The sequence below is a fragment of the Onychomys torridus genome, chromosome 2, assembly GCF_903995425.1.
Source record: "Onychomys torridus chromosome 2, mOncTor1.1, whole genome shotgun sequence".
Taxonomy (NCBI): domain Eukaryota; kingdom Metazoa; phylum Chordata; class Mammalia; order Rodentia; family Cricetidae; genus Onychomys; species Onychomys torridus.
Window position 1 is genome coordinate 100573912 of NC_050444.1, and position 20025 is coordinate 100593936.

The window sequence follows — 20025 nt, forward strand, 5'->3', positions numbered from 1 at the left end:
TAAGAAATTGGTGCCAGTACAGTGAACATGACAGAAAATAGATAAATGTCTGTGGCATTAATTCTATTACAGTATTTATAAAGGCCCTAGATAGATGGTCCACACTGCTGAAGAAAATATGAGTAATTTTCTATGTGAACATATACCATGTCTGTTCGGGTGCCTACAGAGGCCAGAAGAGGGTGTCAGATCTTCTGAAGTTACAGACAGTTGAGAACTGCCTGACATGGGTCTGGGAAAGAAGCTCTGGTCCTCTGAAAGAGCAGGGAGTGTTCTTAACTGCTGAGCCATCTCTCCAGCCCCTAAAATAGTTGTCACTTTATACCAGAATGGGAATTTATTGTTGTAGACCATGAACTCTGACAGTTTCTCACATAGTATGGATATATATTCTCTTTGTTTATGTTGCTTTTTGGAGACATGGTTTCACTATGTAGCTCTAACTGGCCTGGAACTCACTATGTAGATCAAGCTGGCCTCAAACTCAGAGATCTGCCTACCCCTGACTCCCAAGTCCTGGGATTAAAGGAATGTGACACCACACCCAGCTATATTCTTTAATAATATGAATATATATATGTTTTAAAAATAATGTTATTAAAGCTCTTCTAAAGAATTTATAAACTCTTCTTCAAAATTATATATATATATATATATATATAATTATCGAACATATTTCTACAATATCATAACAATTTATTTCCCCTTTTATCTGTAGCTAGCTGTATAATTCATACTAATGTGATATGATATCTGCCCCCATGTTATCTGAAGGGATGGTCCTCTGACTCCAAGTGTATTAATCATCTTCTTCAGGGAACTTCCTCAACGTTGGTCAAGAAATGATTCCTTAAGTAACAGGACACCCATGCCTGCTGAGCATGGGGAAGTGCAGCAGGGACAGCAGGTGCACCTCCATCATCTAGGCCACTGTCAGTGCTAGATGCATGAGCGTGAGGTTTCTGACTGCCCACACTCATTTCCTGTTACCTAGAGACCAAGCTGCTTCTTTACAGGTGCTGCACTCATACACAAAGCTGTCACTATCCGGCTCACTCCCCGATGCACAGAAGGCTACCAAAGGCACCACCTGACTGAGGCCTCAGAGCACGGAGTGCTGCCTTGCCATTCCTACTGGAAAATCCAAGACCTAGAAAAGGTAAGTAATTTGCTCATATTGTTAACTAATCCCCAACAGAGAGGGACTCCTAACTACAAACTCGGGGCTCCGCCTAGGGAAGGTGGAGCTACCTACCATCCAGATAAGTAAACGGGGTAAAAACCATAGTCTCAGGAACTGTTTGCTTTTCCTCACTGGATGGAATCTGGCCCATAGCTGTAACAACTACTGTTGGTGGTGGATTAGGAGGAGGGGGATCGAAAAAACACTATGAAACATTTCAGATGGGAAGAATGTGGATTAAATACTAAACATTGTTGAAAATACCTAATACACAGATTCATGGTTGTAAAACTCGAAGGAACATTAAAGTCATCTGTCCTTTTTCTATTTCACAAGTGAGGAAGATACAGTGATTGACAGGTGTAGGGACTCCAGAAAGGTCATTTGCTCACCAGTAGCCAGAGCCTGGCTCTTCTAGCTCCATGCTCTAGCTCTGGTTCCTACTCAGAGAACCAAAATACAGCCCAGACGTTTAAAAAACAAAACAAAACCTACCAGCGCTGGCCCAGCCACATCCTAGTATAAAAATGACTGATATTTTACATATCATTTAAAGCAACAGGGATTTTTTCTTCCTGTAAGAAAAGTAGTCATAGTCTATATTTCCGGCTTCAGCACTAAGGTTAGGGAGTTCTAAAATACAGCTTTTTCTTCCCATAGATACATAAGAAATGTGTCTACATGGCTGAACGCTATTACTGGATCAGATATGGGTACATTCAAATACAGGATAGTTTCTGAGAAATGCTATCATATCAACCAGTGAGAAAGCAGAAAGCCGAGAACTTACAACTGTATCATCTTCTTCCCTCAGCCTCTGCTTCTCTCTTCCAGAACCTTCAGAAACCCATTGTTATATTATCTTAGATGTGATATTTATTTCTGCTCTGAGATTTAAATCCTAAGCAATAAAATATCTCTTAAGTTTAAAGGACAAGCCAATCTAAAAATGGCTCCACTTATAAAGCCATTTGCTACTTGAACAATATTAATTTTCACATTAAAAAAATAAATAATCTAACTAGACTTTATTGTACCTGCCAGTCTTTTAAAAGACTTTGTCCCTCAATTGAAATCTAATGTGAAATTCTTTTTAAAGGCAGAGTATAATAAGAATTTCTATACAATATTGAATGTCATTCCATTGGGGAAAATAGGTAGACCACCACTAAGCCACTCAGGTGACAGGAAGCACCTGTCAACAGAGTTTCCTTTCTTAGTCAAAGGATCATGGATCACGGCTCCACCTTGACTGATCTCCACAGCAAGAGTCTGTGTTAACTGGGGGGATGCCAGCCTGTGCTTTCCCATCAATCCAATCAATCTGAAGACGGCTTTCTCCAGAGATGAAGGGCTGCTTGAATTCTGAAATGTAGTCTGGACTCCAAGGAGTAATCTTTGTAGTTGTTTCTGAAGACAATGAAGAATAAAATGACACAGTCAGCACTTCTCTGTCCAGCAGGGCATCCCTCCCCGCCCCTTCTGTCCCCTCCCACTGCCCATCCCCCATCCCCTTCTCTGCCACCCTCTGATCTCCAATTTACTTTCTAATTTTCACAAGTGTATCAGTGGCACTGGATAAAAAGCAGATTCCTTCTGTGGGGCAAAGTGAACCATGAGTCTGCATTCTAGGTTTCCAGAAGCTTCCCTGGTGGTGACTTAAAAGGTCCTATTTTTGAGTTGCAACATTCTAATTACCAAAGCACAACTATAGCAAGGTCACGAGGACATGGCATATTTTGTTAAGGATTGCGCAATGGTTCAACTTCTACTTTTAGAGGAAAATGTTAAGGCAGTTCATATAACATAATGGACATGAACAATCCATTATTCAACCCCAAACCCACATGAAGCTGCTCTAATAAAGACAGCAGGGTGACCCTGTGACCCCAAAACCATTTATTCCAGTTCTCATGCAGGTTATCAGTGGTTTCCTCACTAAAGACTCGATTAGACCAGTGCCAGAAGGAACCACAAGAAGGGGATGGTTGGACACAGTGAGGGGGAGGGGGAGACGCAGTGAGGAGGAGGGTGGACACAGTGAGGAGGAGGGTGGACACAGTGAGGAGGAGGGTGGACACAGTGTGGAGGAGGGTGGGACACAGTGAGGAGGAGGGTGGGACACAGTGAGGAGGAGGGTGGACACAGTGAGGAGGAGGTTGGACACAGTGAGGAGGAGGGTGGACACAGTGAGGAGGAGGGTGGACACAGTGTGGAGGAGGGTGGGACACAGTGAGGAGGAGGGTGGGACACAGTGAGGAGGAGGGTGGACACAGTGAGGAGGAGGGTGGACACAGTGAGGAGGAGGGTGGGACACAGAGGTAGAGAAATTGCCTGGCACACAGAGAATCTGGTGTCAATCCCTAGAACCATGGAAAAGAAAATCAGGGAGCACAGAATCCAAAAATCACTTGAAAATCTGACCATAGCGCTTTAAATGATAATGGCCGCAGGCTCATAGAAAGTGGCACTATTAGGTGTGGCCTTGTTGGAGGAAGTGTGTCACTGAGCTTTCAAAACGCTCAAGCCAGCCCCGGTGTTGTTCTCTCTTCCTGCTGCCTGCAGATCCGGATGTAGAGCTCTCATCTCCGTCTCCAGCACCATGTCTGCCTGCATGCTGCCATGACAATAATGGACTAAACCTCTGAACTGTAAGCCGGCCCCAACTAAATGCTTTCCTTTATAAGAGTTGCTGTGGTCATGGTGTCTCTTCACAGCAACAGAAACCCTAAGTAAGGCAATGATTTAAATCACTCGTGTTGACCTCTCATTGCTAAAATGGTTAGGAATTGGCAAAATGGATGAACCAGCTTCAATTTAGGTCTCCTGGTTTCAAACCCTGACTTGGCAGACAGCTGATGTCTCCTCTGAAGTGGTGTTTCTATCTTGTTTTTTTTTTTAAACACACTTTCTTGGTAACTTTGATGAGTGCTAGTATGACATATTGTTCACAGATTAAAATGAACCTCTTACTAAGATTTACCAAAGAACAAGTGAGTATTTCCTCAATTTCTGGCCACTCTGAAAAGCCCATGCTTCGAAGGGGAACTGCAGGCAGACATGGTCCTCAAGTCATGGGAAGGTATGTTTATGTTTGCCCTATCGGTACTGTCTGGTTAGTGGTGACTTGGAGTGCTTTGCACTGGTAAAGAGCTGTCTTTCCGCATCACCTGCTGCTCCATCTGTACTAGTAGTGCTATGTTCCAACAGTCAATGTCTGAAACAGCAGTATGCACAGTGCAGTGTCCCCACAGCTTCCTCTAAAGGTGCACCGTGTCCCCATAGCTTCCTCTGAAGGTGCACAGTGTCCCTATAGCTTCCTCTGAAGGTGCACCGTGTCCCCATAGCTTCCTCTGAAGGTGCACAGTGCAGAGTGTCCCCATAGCTTCCTCTAAAGATGCACAGTGCAGAGTGTCCCCATAGCTTCCTCTGAAGATGCACAGTGCAGAGTGTCCCCATAGCTTCCTCTGAAGATGCACAGTGCAGAGTGTCCCCATAGCTTCCTCTGAAGATGCACAGTGCAGAGTGTCCCCATAGCTTCCTCTGAAGGTGCACCGTGTCCCCATAGCTTCCTCTGAAGGTGCACAGTGCAGAGTGTCCCCATAGCTTCCTCTAAAGGTGCACAGTGTCCCCATAGCTGCCTCTGAAGGTGCACAGTGCAGAGTGTCCCCATAGCTTCCTCTGAAGATGCACAGTGTAGAGTGTCCCCATAGCTTCCTCTGAAGGTGCACCGTGTCCCCATAGCTTCCTCTGAAGGTGCACAGTGCAGAGTGTCCCCACAGCTTCCTCTAAAGGTGCACAGTGTCCCCATAGCTGCCTCTGAAGGTGCACAGTGCACAGTGTCCCCATAGCTGCCTCTGAAGGTGCACAGTGTCCCCACAGCTTCCTCATCAGCTGTCTTCATCTCCAACAAGTTAACCTTTTAAAGCGGCTTCTTCCTACACTGTCCATTTATCTTCTAGAAAGAACTTGGTGGCACCATGTCACTAAAGCTTTTTCCCCCTATTACACTGTATTCACAGGTAGCAAACATGCCTACCACCTGACCACAGTCGCTGACTCCATTCCTCTCTTCATTTCCCTGTCAAGGTCACATATGACCTCTATAGCTTTGGTCTTATGTTGCTCGACTTCTTGGCAGCTGCATTCATTAGCAACCCTTCTCACTACTTTCTGATTTTTGGCTTTTCATATTTGAATGCTTCTTAGCTGATAACCAGTTGTACGAATTCAGAGATTTCATGTTGATTTCATCATCATTATTGGATGTGTATATGATGTATTGGTAGGGTACTCATGCCACAGAACCCGTGAAGAGGTCACAGGACAACTCTGGAGTTGGCTCTTTCCTTCTACCTTTATGTAGGCTTCAGGTTTGTGGGCACGTTCTGGATTCTCTGGGCCATAGGTTGCACTTAACCAACCATTTGGAACAACCCTAAGTAAACCTTGACATAGGTAGAAAAAATTAAACAACAACAACTTACCATCCTCTTAACTCCACTTAGTCTTATTAAGATCTTTGTCTTCAAAATCTTACAGCTTAATCTCAAGACTGGAATGTTCCAGGCACTGTACAAAGCCTCCATCTCCTGCTCTGCAGCTTAACAGCCTCCGAATGATGGCTTTGAGCAGCTCCCTCGCTGTGCTGGGGACTGCGGTTTGTGTCCATGTGGCCCCAACTTTAGCACCGAACACAGCTGCCTCTCTCCTCACCCGCTCACCCTCTCCATGTGGATATCTAGCAGCCGCCTGTAAGTATTATAGCCCTGAGATATAATGCTTTCTTCACAACAACCTATTGCTCTCTGCGTGTTCACCAGCTGGGAAAAAAGTATCACTGACCACCTACTAACCAAACTATAGCCACATCTTGCGCAGGATGCTCCCTACACAGCCTTCCAGTGACCGATCTTCTCCAAACTAGCTAATCTATGCTGGTGTCAACTGTACTATCACCTCCTCCAAAGACTCTCAACTCCATTAACATCCAGGTGCCCCAGACAGACACTGTACAGTTCAGCAGACGACTCAGTATGTTCTCCGAGGTAACCCTGCAGAGCATTCCCTGCCGAGTTTACAGCAGCCTCTCCATGGCCTTCATTGTATCTGGCATGTGACAGGCATTCAGTGAATCTCAAGAAATAAACCAGAAATCATCTAAGCTATTTATGACCTACAAGTTTTGGCTTTGGTTTTGGGTTTTGTTTGCTGTTTGTTTTTGACACAAGGGCTTACCTTGTAGCCCAGGCTAGCCTCTCACTTGCGGCAATGCTGCCTGGGATTACAGTAGGGATTACAAGTGTGAGCTACTAGACTCACTGACCTGGAGATTTTATGGCATTCTTTCTCACTGCCCCAAGTGCTCCAGACAAACAGACTGGAGGGCTGTGCCTGAAAGTGGGCCATGACCACAAATCCGAGCCACTATCTAGCAGAAATGACAAGAGACACTGGAACTACCATAGAAGAAGAGAGTCTCACATGATCAGAGGTTCTTGAAGGGAATGGCAGATATGATTTGTGTGACAATATCTGCTAGTCAGAAAACTATGATCCCAAGACCAGCTTTAGTCACACCCACTTCTCACTTATCCTCTACACCACAGCTACTTACAATATATTAAGTGTAGTCAATAAACGCCCTACACTCGAAAACCAATACTCACTCTAAGGCCAAAATACCTTCTGCTTGGCCATTTGCAGAAAAGGTTGCTGACTCCTGATAGAGAAGAGAATAAGCTGAAGCTGGTCAGCTAGGTGCACATGTAACATCTCTAGGTAGTCACGGAGCGATGGACTGAGAGGCTCAAAAAAGCACAACTACAGCAAAAGCCCATGTGCAAAAACCATACCCAAGTTAGCAAAAGTAGTCACGCTAACTTGCACTAGCTCACTAGCTTTATGGAGCACGAAGTCACTGCTGCTGTTGCATTGGCTCTGGCGTCTCCCACTCCACGTCACCAGGACAAGTGACCATCCACACTCACCTTGCAGTTTCTAGGGCCTTTATGGCCTTGTCAATTTCCCCTTGGCTTTTATACAAAAATGCCAACTCAAACAGAGTGAATGGCACCAGGTAGTGGTCATACTTCAGTAGCTTTTCACTAAAAGGGCAAATGAAAACCAGGTAAGTCTTAACAGAACACAAAGTATCATTTGAAACACATACCATTCTTCATTTCCCAGACAACACTGAGCCGATCACCAGAGGAAGGCTGCTGTCACACAGGTATGTGTGCTTCCCTACACTAATCTTTTGTTCCTTAATGTACGGCCAGCACCGGTGTGGCACTGCCTCTCAGACAGATCAATACACACAGAGACCTTCCAGATGAACCTAGAGAAGACAAGGTCATCTTCATGAGCATGTGACTCTACATTCAGTGATAAGGAAGTCTCGTTAGTTTTGTGTTTAACAAGGCATCAATTTCCTTTGTGCTTAAGTCTTAGAGTTCTTCAAAACATCAATGACTCTGTGGCTGGGGGTCCTGCCTCAGCATCATTATGAAAACTAGAAGTTCAGGGAAAAGCCTGAGTAACAAACAGCATTTTAAATCTGGAGTGAACTGTTTCTCTAGTTCTAACTGTAATGGATTTTTCATTTTTGGTGGTGGATAAGTACACAAAAATATATTGATTATTAAAAGCAAAAAATCCAATGTGAAACCCCACAGCTTCCATTTTGAATGGCTACTCTGACTGTTCACTGACTTGTATAGTTTTTGTGCCATGGTAATTTTAGTGTGTGGTTTTTATTTTTATTTGTAACCTTTTTAATAAATTTATAATTTAAATAAATTTGTAACGTTTAAAATAAATTAACAATGGTAATAATCTATAGCGCAGGTTACCAGGCTATAACCCAAACTACTCTCAGATGCCAAGGACGAGTAAGAGTAAGACAGGAAGACTCGTTGTGCTGACGGAGCCCTGGGGTCTGCAGAGGGACCTGAGACTCTGAGTCTCCATGCATGCAGGAGGTGAGACCCCAGACCCATAGAAGGCAGGTGGCTGGAGCTGAACACCCTAAGCGTGGAAGGTAGACTCTGTCCCTTGGAGAAAGTAGATGAAAAGAAAGCCACTCACTGGTAAGGAAAAAGACAGATGATGGCCTCCTTTTCCCTGCACTTTTGACACCAAGAAAAAACCAAACACATCTCTGTGGAAATGAACCACAAATAGGCCAGTCCCCACAGAAATCTGCAATTCAAATTTACACTGCTCAAGAGATCCAAAAACTGTTAAACGTGATATTAACATGACAGTGGCTTTGGCAGAAGCCAAAGGAAGTGGTGTAGGAAAACTCTTCCATAATTTAACCCAAATGACTCCCTGTGAGTCAATACAACAAAGCAAGTAGCACATGGTCACTGTTGTCACTGGCCCTTGAGCCTCAGGAAAACACCAATAAACTAGAACCGCATAGATAGTTCTTTAGTGTGTTCACCAAATCCGGTAGGTCATCTTATTTGGGAACTAGATACTATGCCCTACGTTCTCATAAATACTGTCCTGAGGAAGGGCACTGTATGGCCTCCATCTTTATGGCTTGCAGGATTTTTAAAAACAATGAGCCAATGTATAAAAACCAGGAGATCTGACATTAGATGCAACTTCCAGTTCTTTATGAACAGTGGTAGGGTCCACCGTTACTGGGCCCACATTGTGCAAAGCGCACAGTTACAGCCTTCAGAGAGAACCCACAGTGGCCAGCAGTTCACCCACAGGCACTCACCCTTGCTCCAGGGCTCATCAGGGCAGCACTATCATGCTATCAAAGAGATCACCATCCATACAAGAAACAGGTCATCTTCAAACACCGAGCAGAAGTACATAAAGTCACATTTCACGCAGACCGTAGCTGTGGCATGATACAGGCCTGGCACATCACAACTCGTCCCCAGGCTGGCTCTTACCTTTCCAAAACGTGGTTGAAACACAGCTCGGCTTGCAAGGGCCGCTGTAAGTTCTTGAGGCAGCATCCTTTTAGCAGTTTCACTAAGCACTCATCATCCACGGAGTCAGAGAAGTCTTCAAAGAAGCAAACAAAGGGGAAAAGGGCATTGTTTTCTGTGGTGCCTGGGGTGAGTGCCAGCGCCTCATCTCTAAGAGGCCAACACTGAGCTGCCACGCCAGTGCAAAATCCTTTCCAAAAGTCCCAACTGAGAGGAAAACTAACTGATGTTGGGTCTCAGGGGGACCATTTAAAACTAAGTTTACTGACCTACTGTACAAAACAAAAGGAAAACACTCATTCAGAAGAACGCTGAATTTACTCAGTTACCCCATTCACTAAGGAAGACTTCACAGGCAGATTTTTCAGGTGGTCATAGGGAATTTTGTGGCCTTAGCTACAACAGGAAATCTGAACTCTAAATAAAGAATGAGCTTCATTAATTCTCTCAGAGGTAAGGGAGGAGGAACCAGGCTGTCTCCTCCTGTTGTTCTGGCTTCTAACTACGCTGGCGTCCGCACAGGAGAGGATAGCACTTCCATATGGAGAAGCAGATGGCCTCCCACCCGTTGGAAATGCAGGAAGCAGACACCTCTCTTCCAGATCATTATGTTTACAACCTATCAATTCTCTCAGGTTATGTTCTTTTGGGGAAAATTATGCCATGAAATGGTTCTGAAATACAGGAAAGGCACCTAAAGTCGCCTCAAACTTCCATGCTCCAGGAGAACGTCAAGGATTTCCTTTCCTTACTCAGGCAGGATCCTGCCTTCTCCAGCTCAGTCTGGGTACATATTAAGCAGAGTGAACCACATGGTGTAGCGGCTAGCTGTCAAAGGTAGCCATGCCACGTGTTCCGTGCGTGAAGATTTTTCTGCTTTTTTTCTTTTGCAAGTGACAGGCAAAGAAGTCATTCCAAGACAGACTGCTAATTTACACGTTTCAGGCTGTGACAAGAGTGTGGAGGGGTGGTAAAGGGAACTGACTAGACCCTAGAAGTCTCCATATTGCAAGTCTCATGCTTTGGGTTCAAGGCTCAGATCTCATCAGTGACACACGCTGCTGGTGTTCCAGTTGGTAAACCTCACCTCTGGGAGATTAACAGTGCTACTACTCACCCAACTAGAAGAGGTTAGTAAACCTCACCTCTGGGAGGTTAACAGTGCTACTACTCACCCAACTAGAAGAGGTTAGTAAACCTCACCTATGGGAGGTTAACAGTGCCACTACTCACCCAACTAGAAGAGGTTCAGCTCACTTCTAAGTGTTTAAACTCATGAGATTCACCTTGAACTGCCAAGCGCTGGTAGTCATGGCCACACACTAGGGAAACCAGATACCAACACCTCTAACTTCTCCTACTACTGACTTGTCACCTAACCTTACACCTCCCACTCCTAATCCACACTGCTTTTAGAGATGTCTGCTGAGAAGCAGGTCAGTCAGGCCCAAGTCCACAGACAGGTCCACACTGGACGCTACCTTTCAGTCTCAGTTCTGTACATTCTACTGAATTCTGAGAAGCAGTTTTCTAATCGTTTTGTTAGGACAACATCTGCTTGCTCAATGAATGATGATTCTGAAGGTGGCACAGACAACCACCTTTGAAAGTCACTCTGTGGGGAACTTAAGTTAGTGCTGTGACAGAGGGGCTCATATTCCACATCTTCAACAAACCTCCAAAGCAAAGCCACAGTTTCCTGTGACCACGGCATGCGCCTGTCACATGATCACTCCCCTGTATGATGTGCACTCTCATGAAAGAGAGAGAGCTGAACAGTTTCTATTTTCCACTGAGGGGTTGGGGAACCACTGTAACAAGGCTGGTGAGATGCCCTGTGGGTGAAGGCACCTGCCAGTAAGCCTGACAACCTGAGCTGGATCCAAGAACCCACATAGTAAGTAGAAGGATACTACCAGTGTCCACAATGTATGCACAGAGAGAGAGAGAGAGAGAGAGAGAGAGAGAGAGAGAGAGAGAGAGAGAGAGAATGAATGAATGAATGTTTGAGAAGGTTTTTGTGTTTTAAATCACGGGGATGTAGTGGGTAGCCGGTCCAGCTTTGACCTGGAAATACCACCAGCTTTGAGGCTTCGGTAACTGTCACGCCTACAAGGCAGAGCCGAGTGAGGACCCTGAAGACCCAAGATCCGGATGGGCAAGCTCTCTTGGTTCCTGGACCCTGGACGCTGGAGGTAGACCGAGCAGAGTTCTCCAGAGAACACTGCTGGACTGCGTTACACCTTTCCCAGACCCTGCAACCTATCCCTTCACTTGTAAGTTACCCCACAAAATAAACCTCCTTTTAACTACATGGAGTGGCCTTAATAATTTCACCAATACGTGTGAAAGCTGATTGAACCGTAAAAAGCTGCCAGGCAGTTCTACCTTCCTTCATGCAACTGACTCTATTTGCTATAGAATGTCACCACACAAATTAACTGCAGTGATAGACGAAGTGGGTCTGCTGCCAGCTTCTGGCTACATGATGAATTTTGGTTAGCCTTCCAAGGAAAACAGGACAAAAACTCCACCACATGCCGACTCTGAGCATGTCACCAAGTGCTCTTGTGTCTAGGCTGTGCCCTCTGTGTGGATGACCAACCTTTACTTACTACAGCCAGGCTCTACAATAGGCCAACAGGACCCTCTACCCTCTGCTCTTTAGCCACATTGGCAAATTGAAAACCAGAACTGCATACATCTAATATGGTACCTATGAATGGGCTGGGGTGGAAGCCCCCACAACCTCAGGCTTAGAACGTCACTCAATTTTCCAATTACAGATTCTCCACCTCTCACTCTGAAGAATGGGAGCTTATTTACCAGGAGTCAGGAGTTTGGGGGCAGGGAAGATGATTTTCCCACATCGATCAATGGTCCTAAAAACCGTTATAAACCTAATGTGCAGTGAGGTATAGGTGACCCTGACAATGAACCGGTTATTTTACCAAGGGAGAACAGAGGACAGGACGGTCAGCAGGCCTGTGTCTCAGCCCATTTACCCAGAACTCGCTTGGGTCTCTCATCTGAAGACGCCATTAGAGACAGAAACAGACAAGGCAGTGGTTTTGGTTTCTAAGCATTTCACGTGCATGAGTATATGATGCAAACACGACTCCTTTAATTCTTTTTTTCCCAGTCAATGGAGGGCAAGATAATCTGAGGGTAAAGAGTCCATTCAGAGGAACACCCAACGGTCATTCACAAACTCAGGACCCTTGATGACAAGGGCTCCATTCTCGGGAGCTGGGAAGATGCAGTAGCACATCAGCCTGGGGGTTCGTGCATGGAAATTTATCCTACTCAGTCCAACCCGTCTGTGCAGGAGGAGGTGGGTAACAGAGGAGGAGAGCTGGCTGTTTTTCGGGGGGAACATCCTACAACTGTTTTCACATAATCCTCCAGAAATGTTTGCCTTCAGTTTTCTAGTTCTCACATGAACATCCATTCACCCATTTAATTTGTAAACATGCAGGCTTTAATCTAGAGAATTCTCATAAAGGCAAGAGCTATCTGTAGTTAAGTTCACTGAACAACAAGGAGCACTACTAAATTTGTTCAAAATTTTGAATTTTTGGAGAAGTCCATCTCATAAAATCTTATTCTAAAAAAGACTGGTTTTTATTTTATGCGTATGAGTATTTTGCCTGCATATAATATGTACCACCACATGCACACCTGGTGACCATGGAGGCCAAAGAAGAGGGTCAGGTCCCCTGAAAATGGAGTTACAGGCAGTTATAAGCTACCATATGGGTGATGGAAATAGAACCTGGGTCCTCTGTAAGAGAAGCAAGTGTTCTTAACCACTGAGCCATCTCTCTGGTCCCTAAATCTTATTTTATTTATTTATTCATTCATTCATTCATTCATTCATTTATTTATTTATTTTTGGAGGGGAGGGGGGTTTAAAACAGGTCTCCTTGTGTGGCTCTGGCTGTCCTGGAACTCATTCTATAAACTCAGGCTGGCCTGGAACTCAGAGATCCACCTGCCCCTGCCTCCCAAGTGCTGGGATTACAGGCGCGCGCCACTACTGCACAGCTCTAAATCTTATGTTTGATATACTTCCATTTTATTTCAATTTCAAAATGATGTGGTTGTGTTGATTTCCACAAAAGAAAATCTTTTTCTTTTAAAAATAATTTCACAATAAAATAGCAAAGATTATCTGTGTTAGATGGGCTACTATTTAATTTTGTTTTATGCATATCAGTGCTTTGCCTACATGTATGTCTGTGCATCCCATGTATGCCTGGTGTCCATGGAGTCCAGAAGAGGGCACAGAATGCATTGTGGGTCTGAATATAAAGCAATGGAACCACTCAAACCACAACACAGAGGTGCTAAAACATACTGAGATTTAACTGTCCCCAGCCAGAACTGAGAGGGAAGAGCTTCGAGAGGGTGGTGATGCGTGCTGTGTGTCTCAGTCTCTCTCCATGCCATGCTTCTGCTATGCTCCAGGGCAGCAAGAAGCAGCTCCTCATCAGCTCTAGCACCTTGATCCTGCACCTCCCAGTCTCCGGACCCGTGGAAAACACACTTTTCCCCTCATAAATCACACAGCCTGCATTATTCTGTCACAGCAGCAGAAAAAGACAAGAAAAGAAAGGTAAGTCCTTGCAAAAAGGCAAACTGTCTTCAAAGTGGCCCACCACGGCTGTGCCATAACGGTGGCACAACATTCCATATGGTCTTCTGTGGCAGGCATCCATCCATTGATGGATCAAAAAGTGCCATCCTCCCTTTATCTTGAAGACAACCACCCAGACACCAGACGCTCAAGCCTTGCTCTTGAGATGCACAGATCCACACGGGCAGATGGGCACCAGGGAGACACAGAAGAGGAGACAGAGCCGAGACAAAGACTCTGCACTTACTCTGATTCTGCAAAGCTGCCTCAGCCTTCTCCACAGTCACCAAGAGGTTTTCAGAAAGGTCCTTTCTTTTGCTCACTATTGAAAAGCCATTCCAGACGTACATCATCTCCTAAGGAAGAAGAATGGAAAAGCCTATGTGAGGCTGTCTGCTAAGGACTTCAACATGACAGTCAAGATCTTGTTCTAATCTTTCTTCATTTGGAATTCAGTGACATAATTTCCCCTGCGTTTACTATATGCCTTTTGTCTGTCAGGCTCTGAGTTAAGTGAGCATGTATCTTACACCCTTGGTAAAAATTCATCAATTCATTCAACAAACACACACACTAATTATCTACTAGCATACAATCCTTTGGATAGAATATAGATACAGAAGTAAAATAATATTTTAAACTGACACTATGAACAATTTTGTTTAATGTAAATTTTTGTTGTTGCTTTTAAGTAAAGGGAAATATTTTAAAATGTCTGCTAGTTGTTTACATAAAGTGTTTCCAAGCATATCACTAGAAATGATCATTGGAATATTTATTTTACTGGGCTCAGGTTCTTTTATATCATTAAAAACATGTGTCGGCCCAGTAATATGATCCAATATGCAGAAAACACGTTGTTTAAAGGCCATATGGCTGAATGACAGCTCCTGAGATGTAAACTAATGACTTCTCCTTGCAGATTATATTTAATGGGCTAACAGATGAGAATTTTTTTTGGATCAAAAGCAAATGTGTTTTTGCTTGAAAATATTTTTCTAATGTCCAGATAGTGCAGTTCATATTTTGAAGGGTATATGATGAGCATGAATTTTAAAATACGACAGATACTGTTTGAGAATCCTCTTCGCCAGGGCAGCCATGGAAACGAAGCAGCAAATGATGGCATCAGGTTGGCTTTGTGGCAGTGGAAACCAAGAGCACCATTCAGTGATGACATTTTTAAACCAAAGATTTTAATTTTTTTATGGATATAGTATTTATCAAAGGAAGAAGCAAGCTTGGTTTGAATTTTTTATGAAAAACAGGCTGTGGCAACATCCCTAGGTATAACCAATTGCAATTCTTCATCACTGTGTACCCACCAACCTTCAGTGGCTCAAACCATGATAGAGTCCTAGATATTCCAGTGTCTAAGTATTAATGAGATAAAGAAATAAAATGGGCCAGTGAAGTTTCTGGCAAGTTCTTTGACACAGAAAGTTCTTTGACAATGCAAACCACCTGATATCAATGAATGTGGAACAGGGCTAAAACCGCTTAGGGCAACAAGAGGCATCAGCGGGAGGGGTTTGCAGTCTGTGGTTAGTTAGCACAGTCTTCTTGCTATTGTCTGTGCTCAGGACACAGGTCCGTCCTACTTCTATCCCACCCTGTTACTCTCATCCTCGGGTTCTCTGGGGAACACTGGGTCTAGGTGCTAGCTGCAGGCTACTCCTGTCTGAACCGTCAGGGGCTATATTCTTATTGCTCTTAAAACACACTAAGAACTTGTGAGAGTTAGCAACAAAGCAAAATTCACCCAGTGAAACTAAAGATGAACATAAACAACGGTGCAGAAAAAACTAAAGCTGATGAGCACACAAAGACACCCAAGTGTTAGCACAGAAATGCAAATTAAAAGAAGGATGTATTATCAGTCATTTGAATTGATACAGTATTGGGGGGGGTAAGAAATTTAACGTTATCTATCCAAACATTAACACACAGCCTTCAACTAAGAAATCCACTTCTTTGAAAACATTCCCAGAGAATTACATGTACATGTAAATGATGTTCGTTGTAACACATCTATGACAAAAAGAAAAACTGGAGAATGCTACATAACTTTCAAAGGACAATGACTACAAAATCCCCCAAGTTACAAAAGGCTCACACAACGAACCACAAGGTGGACTGTGACACCAGGAACGCTTTCCTGTGCCAAGGCCAGAGAGGCATGGCGCTGTGGCATATCCCGCACTCTCAAAACAAGGCTTTATTTTAAAAATCCAAGCCAAATTGTGTTTTCACAGAGGCTTTGCCCAAACTGAGGTGATTAGGGTTAGGGTTAGCTCAATCGGGACCGGAGCAGCCAGCAGCCCAGGGCCCCTCGGCAGTGGAACACACTAGTCCAAAGGGAAGTTCCTCTGGTGGGATAGCCATGTCTATGAAAGGCTGCCATGTCAAAGGACATAGCACAGCTCAGGGATGAGGTTCCTCCTTTATAATTCCACATCAAAATGGCGAAGTTTTGCTTACAGGGGATAGACATACTTCAGGGGTGGGGAAGGCAGCTGGTTTGTGAAGGTCTCTTTCTGTAGTCTAGGCTGGTCTGGAATTCACTATGCAGCCCAAGCTGGCCTCAAATGTCAGCAATTGTCTGGCCCCGGTGGCCCAGATGCTAGGACTACAGGTATGAGCTGCCATGCCCAGATTAAACAAACTATATTCATGAAAAAGTATTCCTTAAAGGTTTCCTTTGACTTCTTTGCACATAGCTATTAGAAAATGTCAAGTTGAATTTGTGGTTTGTTTTGTAATTCAATTCCACTTTAGTGAAGCCATCTTCTTCTCCCTTTAGGTTCCAACTTCCTTACCTGAAACATGGAACTGAGACTGCAGTTCCCTTTCCGATGAAAATCAAGTGACAGGATTTCTCACAATGTCTAGAACATACTGGCCACTCAAAAAGCCTCAGGTAAAATTTTCAATTTTTAAAATTAATTTATGTATAAATATACACTAGTTCTTCACTGAGCTATAAGCTTCACAACCAAAGGTAAATATATTCCTTGATGCTCTCAATAGTGAATTCATCTCTAGTATGTAAACAGTGAATAAAAACAGGTACCAGGGCGGGCAAGACGAGCTTTCCTGGGGCACCTGAGGAGGGTGAGTACCGACGAGCCTTCCTTACGGCGAACTTCTCAGTTGGAAGAGATTTCCCCGCGATCCTCTGCTTCAAGCCATCTACCTGTCTGTGAAGATCCCCAGGGAAAAGCCAGTAAGCACACATATTATTCACAACTGAGGTTTTCATCCTACATCATAGGCCAGTAGCAGCTGGGAACCTGTTCCAAATGCACATTACTGGGCGCTCCCCAAAGCTGAATCAGCAGTCCTAGGGTTGGGACCAGCAATCTCGATTAGGTCGTATATTCAGGTAATATGAATGCACAATTCCAGGACAGCCACTAATTTACATATTTCCTGTTAGTCAGCTTAGCTAGTGTCTCACAGTTGTCAAGCATAGTCCAGGCTAATCTAGGTATAAAACTGTCCATTTCCATAAGTAAGCAGAAAAGAGAAGAGTGTACATTAGTGTATTTCTTGTTCTTCTACACAGATATTGCACAGATCTATAACATAATGTGTCTCAGAAGAAGCCATCCATTTATGCAGATGTGAGATAGCGAAGCAAGCATAGGTAATTTTGTAAATAATCATTTCAGGATTTAGTATTTTCAAAATTCTAAGGTACTGGAACTGGGAGATGTCTCAGTAAGAGTGCCGGCTGTGTAAGTGTGAAGAATTGAGTTCAAATCCTCAGAACCCAGGTTGGTTCACGCATGTGCCTGTGACCCAGTCAAATGGGAAGGTGGACACAGGGGACATGAGAGTCACCAGGATTTGCTGGCCAACAGCCTGGCTCCAGATTCAGTGAGACCCTGTCTAGATGGAATAAGGCAGAAAACAGTACAGTGGAATTCCTAATGTCATACTCTGTCCTCTGCACATGCCTGGGTATGCATCCAAACTCCTACACATAATGATACACACACACACACACACACACACCTGGGTGTGCATACACCCTCCTACACATAATGCATATACACACACACACACATACACACACACACACACACACACACATACACACACCTGGGTATGCATCCAAACTCCTACACATAATGATACACACACACACACACACACACACACACACATACACACACCTGGGTATGCATCCAAACTCCTACACATAATGATACACACACACACACACACACACACACACACACACACCTGGGTGTGCATACACCCTCCTACACATAATGATACACACACACACACACACACACACACACACACACCTGGGTACGCATCCAAACTCCTACACATAATGATACACACACACACACACACACACACACACACACACCTGGGTGTGCATCCAAACTCCTACACATAATGATACACACACACACACACACACACACACACACACACACCTGGGTGTGCATCCAAACTCCTACACATAATGATACACACACACACACACACACACACACACACACACCTGGGTGTGCATCCAAACTCCTACACATAATGATACACACACACACACACACACACACACCTGGGTGTGCATCCAAACTCCTACACATAATGATACACACACACACACACACACACACACACACACCTGGGTGTGCATACACCCTCCTACACATAATGCATATACACACACATACACACACACACACACACACACACACACCTGGGTATGCATCCAAACTCCTACACATAATGATACACACACACACACACACACACACACACACACACACACCTGGGTGTGCATCCAAACTCCTACACATAATGATACACACACACACACACACACACACACACACACACCTGGGTGTGCATACACCCTCCTACACATAATGATACACACACACACACACACACACACACACACCTGGGTGTGCATACACCCTCCTACACATAATGCATATACACACACACACACACACACACACACACACACACACACACACACACACACACACACACCTGGGTATGCATCCAAACTCCTACACATAATGATACACACACACACACACACACACACACCTGGGTGTGCATACACCCTCCTACACATAATGCATATACACACACACACACATACACACACACACACACACACACACACACAATCTAAGCACATGAAAATGAAACTAAGATGGAGAGAGACTATATGTTCATGGGGAAAGACTGTATGTTTGGGGGGTCTCTTTCTTATGCATAATTTTATGAATGCATAAACAAGGGAAAGGATTCAAAAATATATCCAATTATATAACTGAAAGATTCAAATGAGGAGGGAAATAACCCCAGTGTGAAAGAGCAGGCGCAAAGCTCTGGTAATTAAACCCTAATTCTAGAAAACAAGTCTAACGGTATGTGCCCATGATTCCCAGACAGGCAAACACACCTCAAAGTCATGCTGAAGAATAACATGCTGGCTCTCAGCTAAATTATTACTTTAAGTGTGTCCATACCAGTTAGTAGAGAAATTAAAAACGACCGAAGTAGAGTGTGAAGGGAGAAAGTCAGATGTGTCTGATACCCCCAGGGTCCCTGAGACAGAAACAGCGTTGTGCTCACCTGAACAGAGCCACCACATTCTCATTAGTTGTCGCCACATCCTCCTCTGGAAGCATGCTCAAAATGGCAGCTTTCAAGAACACATATGTTGCCTTGAGGAAACACAAAGAAGGGGCTCACTAGAGAGCATGACATTTTAACCTTGCAGACAGAAGTAACCTAGAAACCTTCTAGACCTCACGTTAGAAGGTTTCAAGGTTAACAACAGTCTGTCTCAACGGGGTCCCAGCATGAAGAAGGGTAAGTGGGTACGGGGCCCCACCCCTAAGCAAGAAGCTATTTGCAATTGATACCTGCTGGGAAAGGGCAAATCAGTTTTCTACAATGGAGTATCACTGGGTATACTGACCACACTCCAGAGCAGGATGTAGCCCCATGCCTAGGAGTAACTGGCAACCATAAAACGAACTCCATGTTTTTGGTTTTTGTTTGGTTGGTTGGTTTTTGTTTGTTTTTGTTGAATTTTTGTTTTGTTCTGAGATTTTTGTTTTATTGATCCTTTGTGTTTTGATTTTCATTTTTATGATTATGGGTTTGTTTTTTTTAAAGAAAGGGGGAGAACATAAAGTAGGGTGGGCAGGGGGGATCTGGGAGGAGTTGAGGGAAGGGAAACATGATAAACGTAC

At 44.2% G+C, this 20025-nt stretch overlaps 1 protein-coding gene across 4 annotated transcripts in view; it reads right to left on the minus strand.

Annotated features, from left to right (window-relative positions):
- Window positions 1–548: 548 nt before the first annotated feature.
- The window catches only part of Ttc39b (tetratricopeptide repeat domain 39B), a 120338-nt gene continuing 100861 nt past the window's right edge, over window positions 549–20025 (minus strand). For all 4 annotated transcript variants that reach the window (XM_036179103.1, XM_036179102.1, XM_036179104.1 and 1 more), the window contains 6 exons: window positions 19400–19491; window positions 16854–16980; window positions 14028–14136; window positions 9103–9217; window positions 7174–7290; window positions 549–2593 (listed from right to left, as the gene is read on the minus strand). In XM_036179103.1, coding sequence (XP_036034996.1) covers window positions 2503–2593; window positions 7174–7290; window positions 9103–9217; window positions 14028–14136; window positions 16854–16980; window positions 19400–19491 — 651 coding nt within the window. In that variant the 3' untranslated portion in view covers window positions 549–2502. The remainder of the gene's footprint in view (window positions 2594–7173; window positions 7291–9102; window positions 9218–14027; window positions 14137–16853; window positions 16981–19399; window positions 19492–20025) is intronic.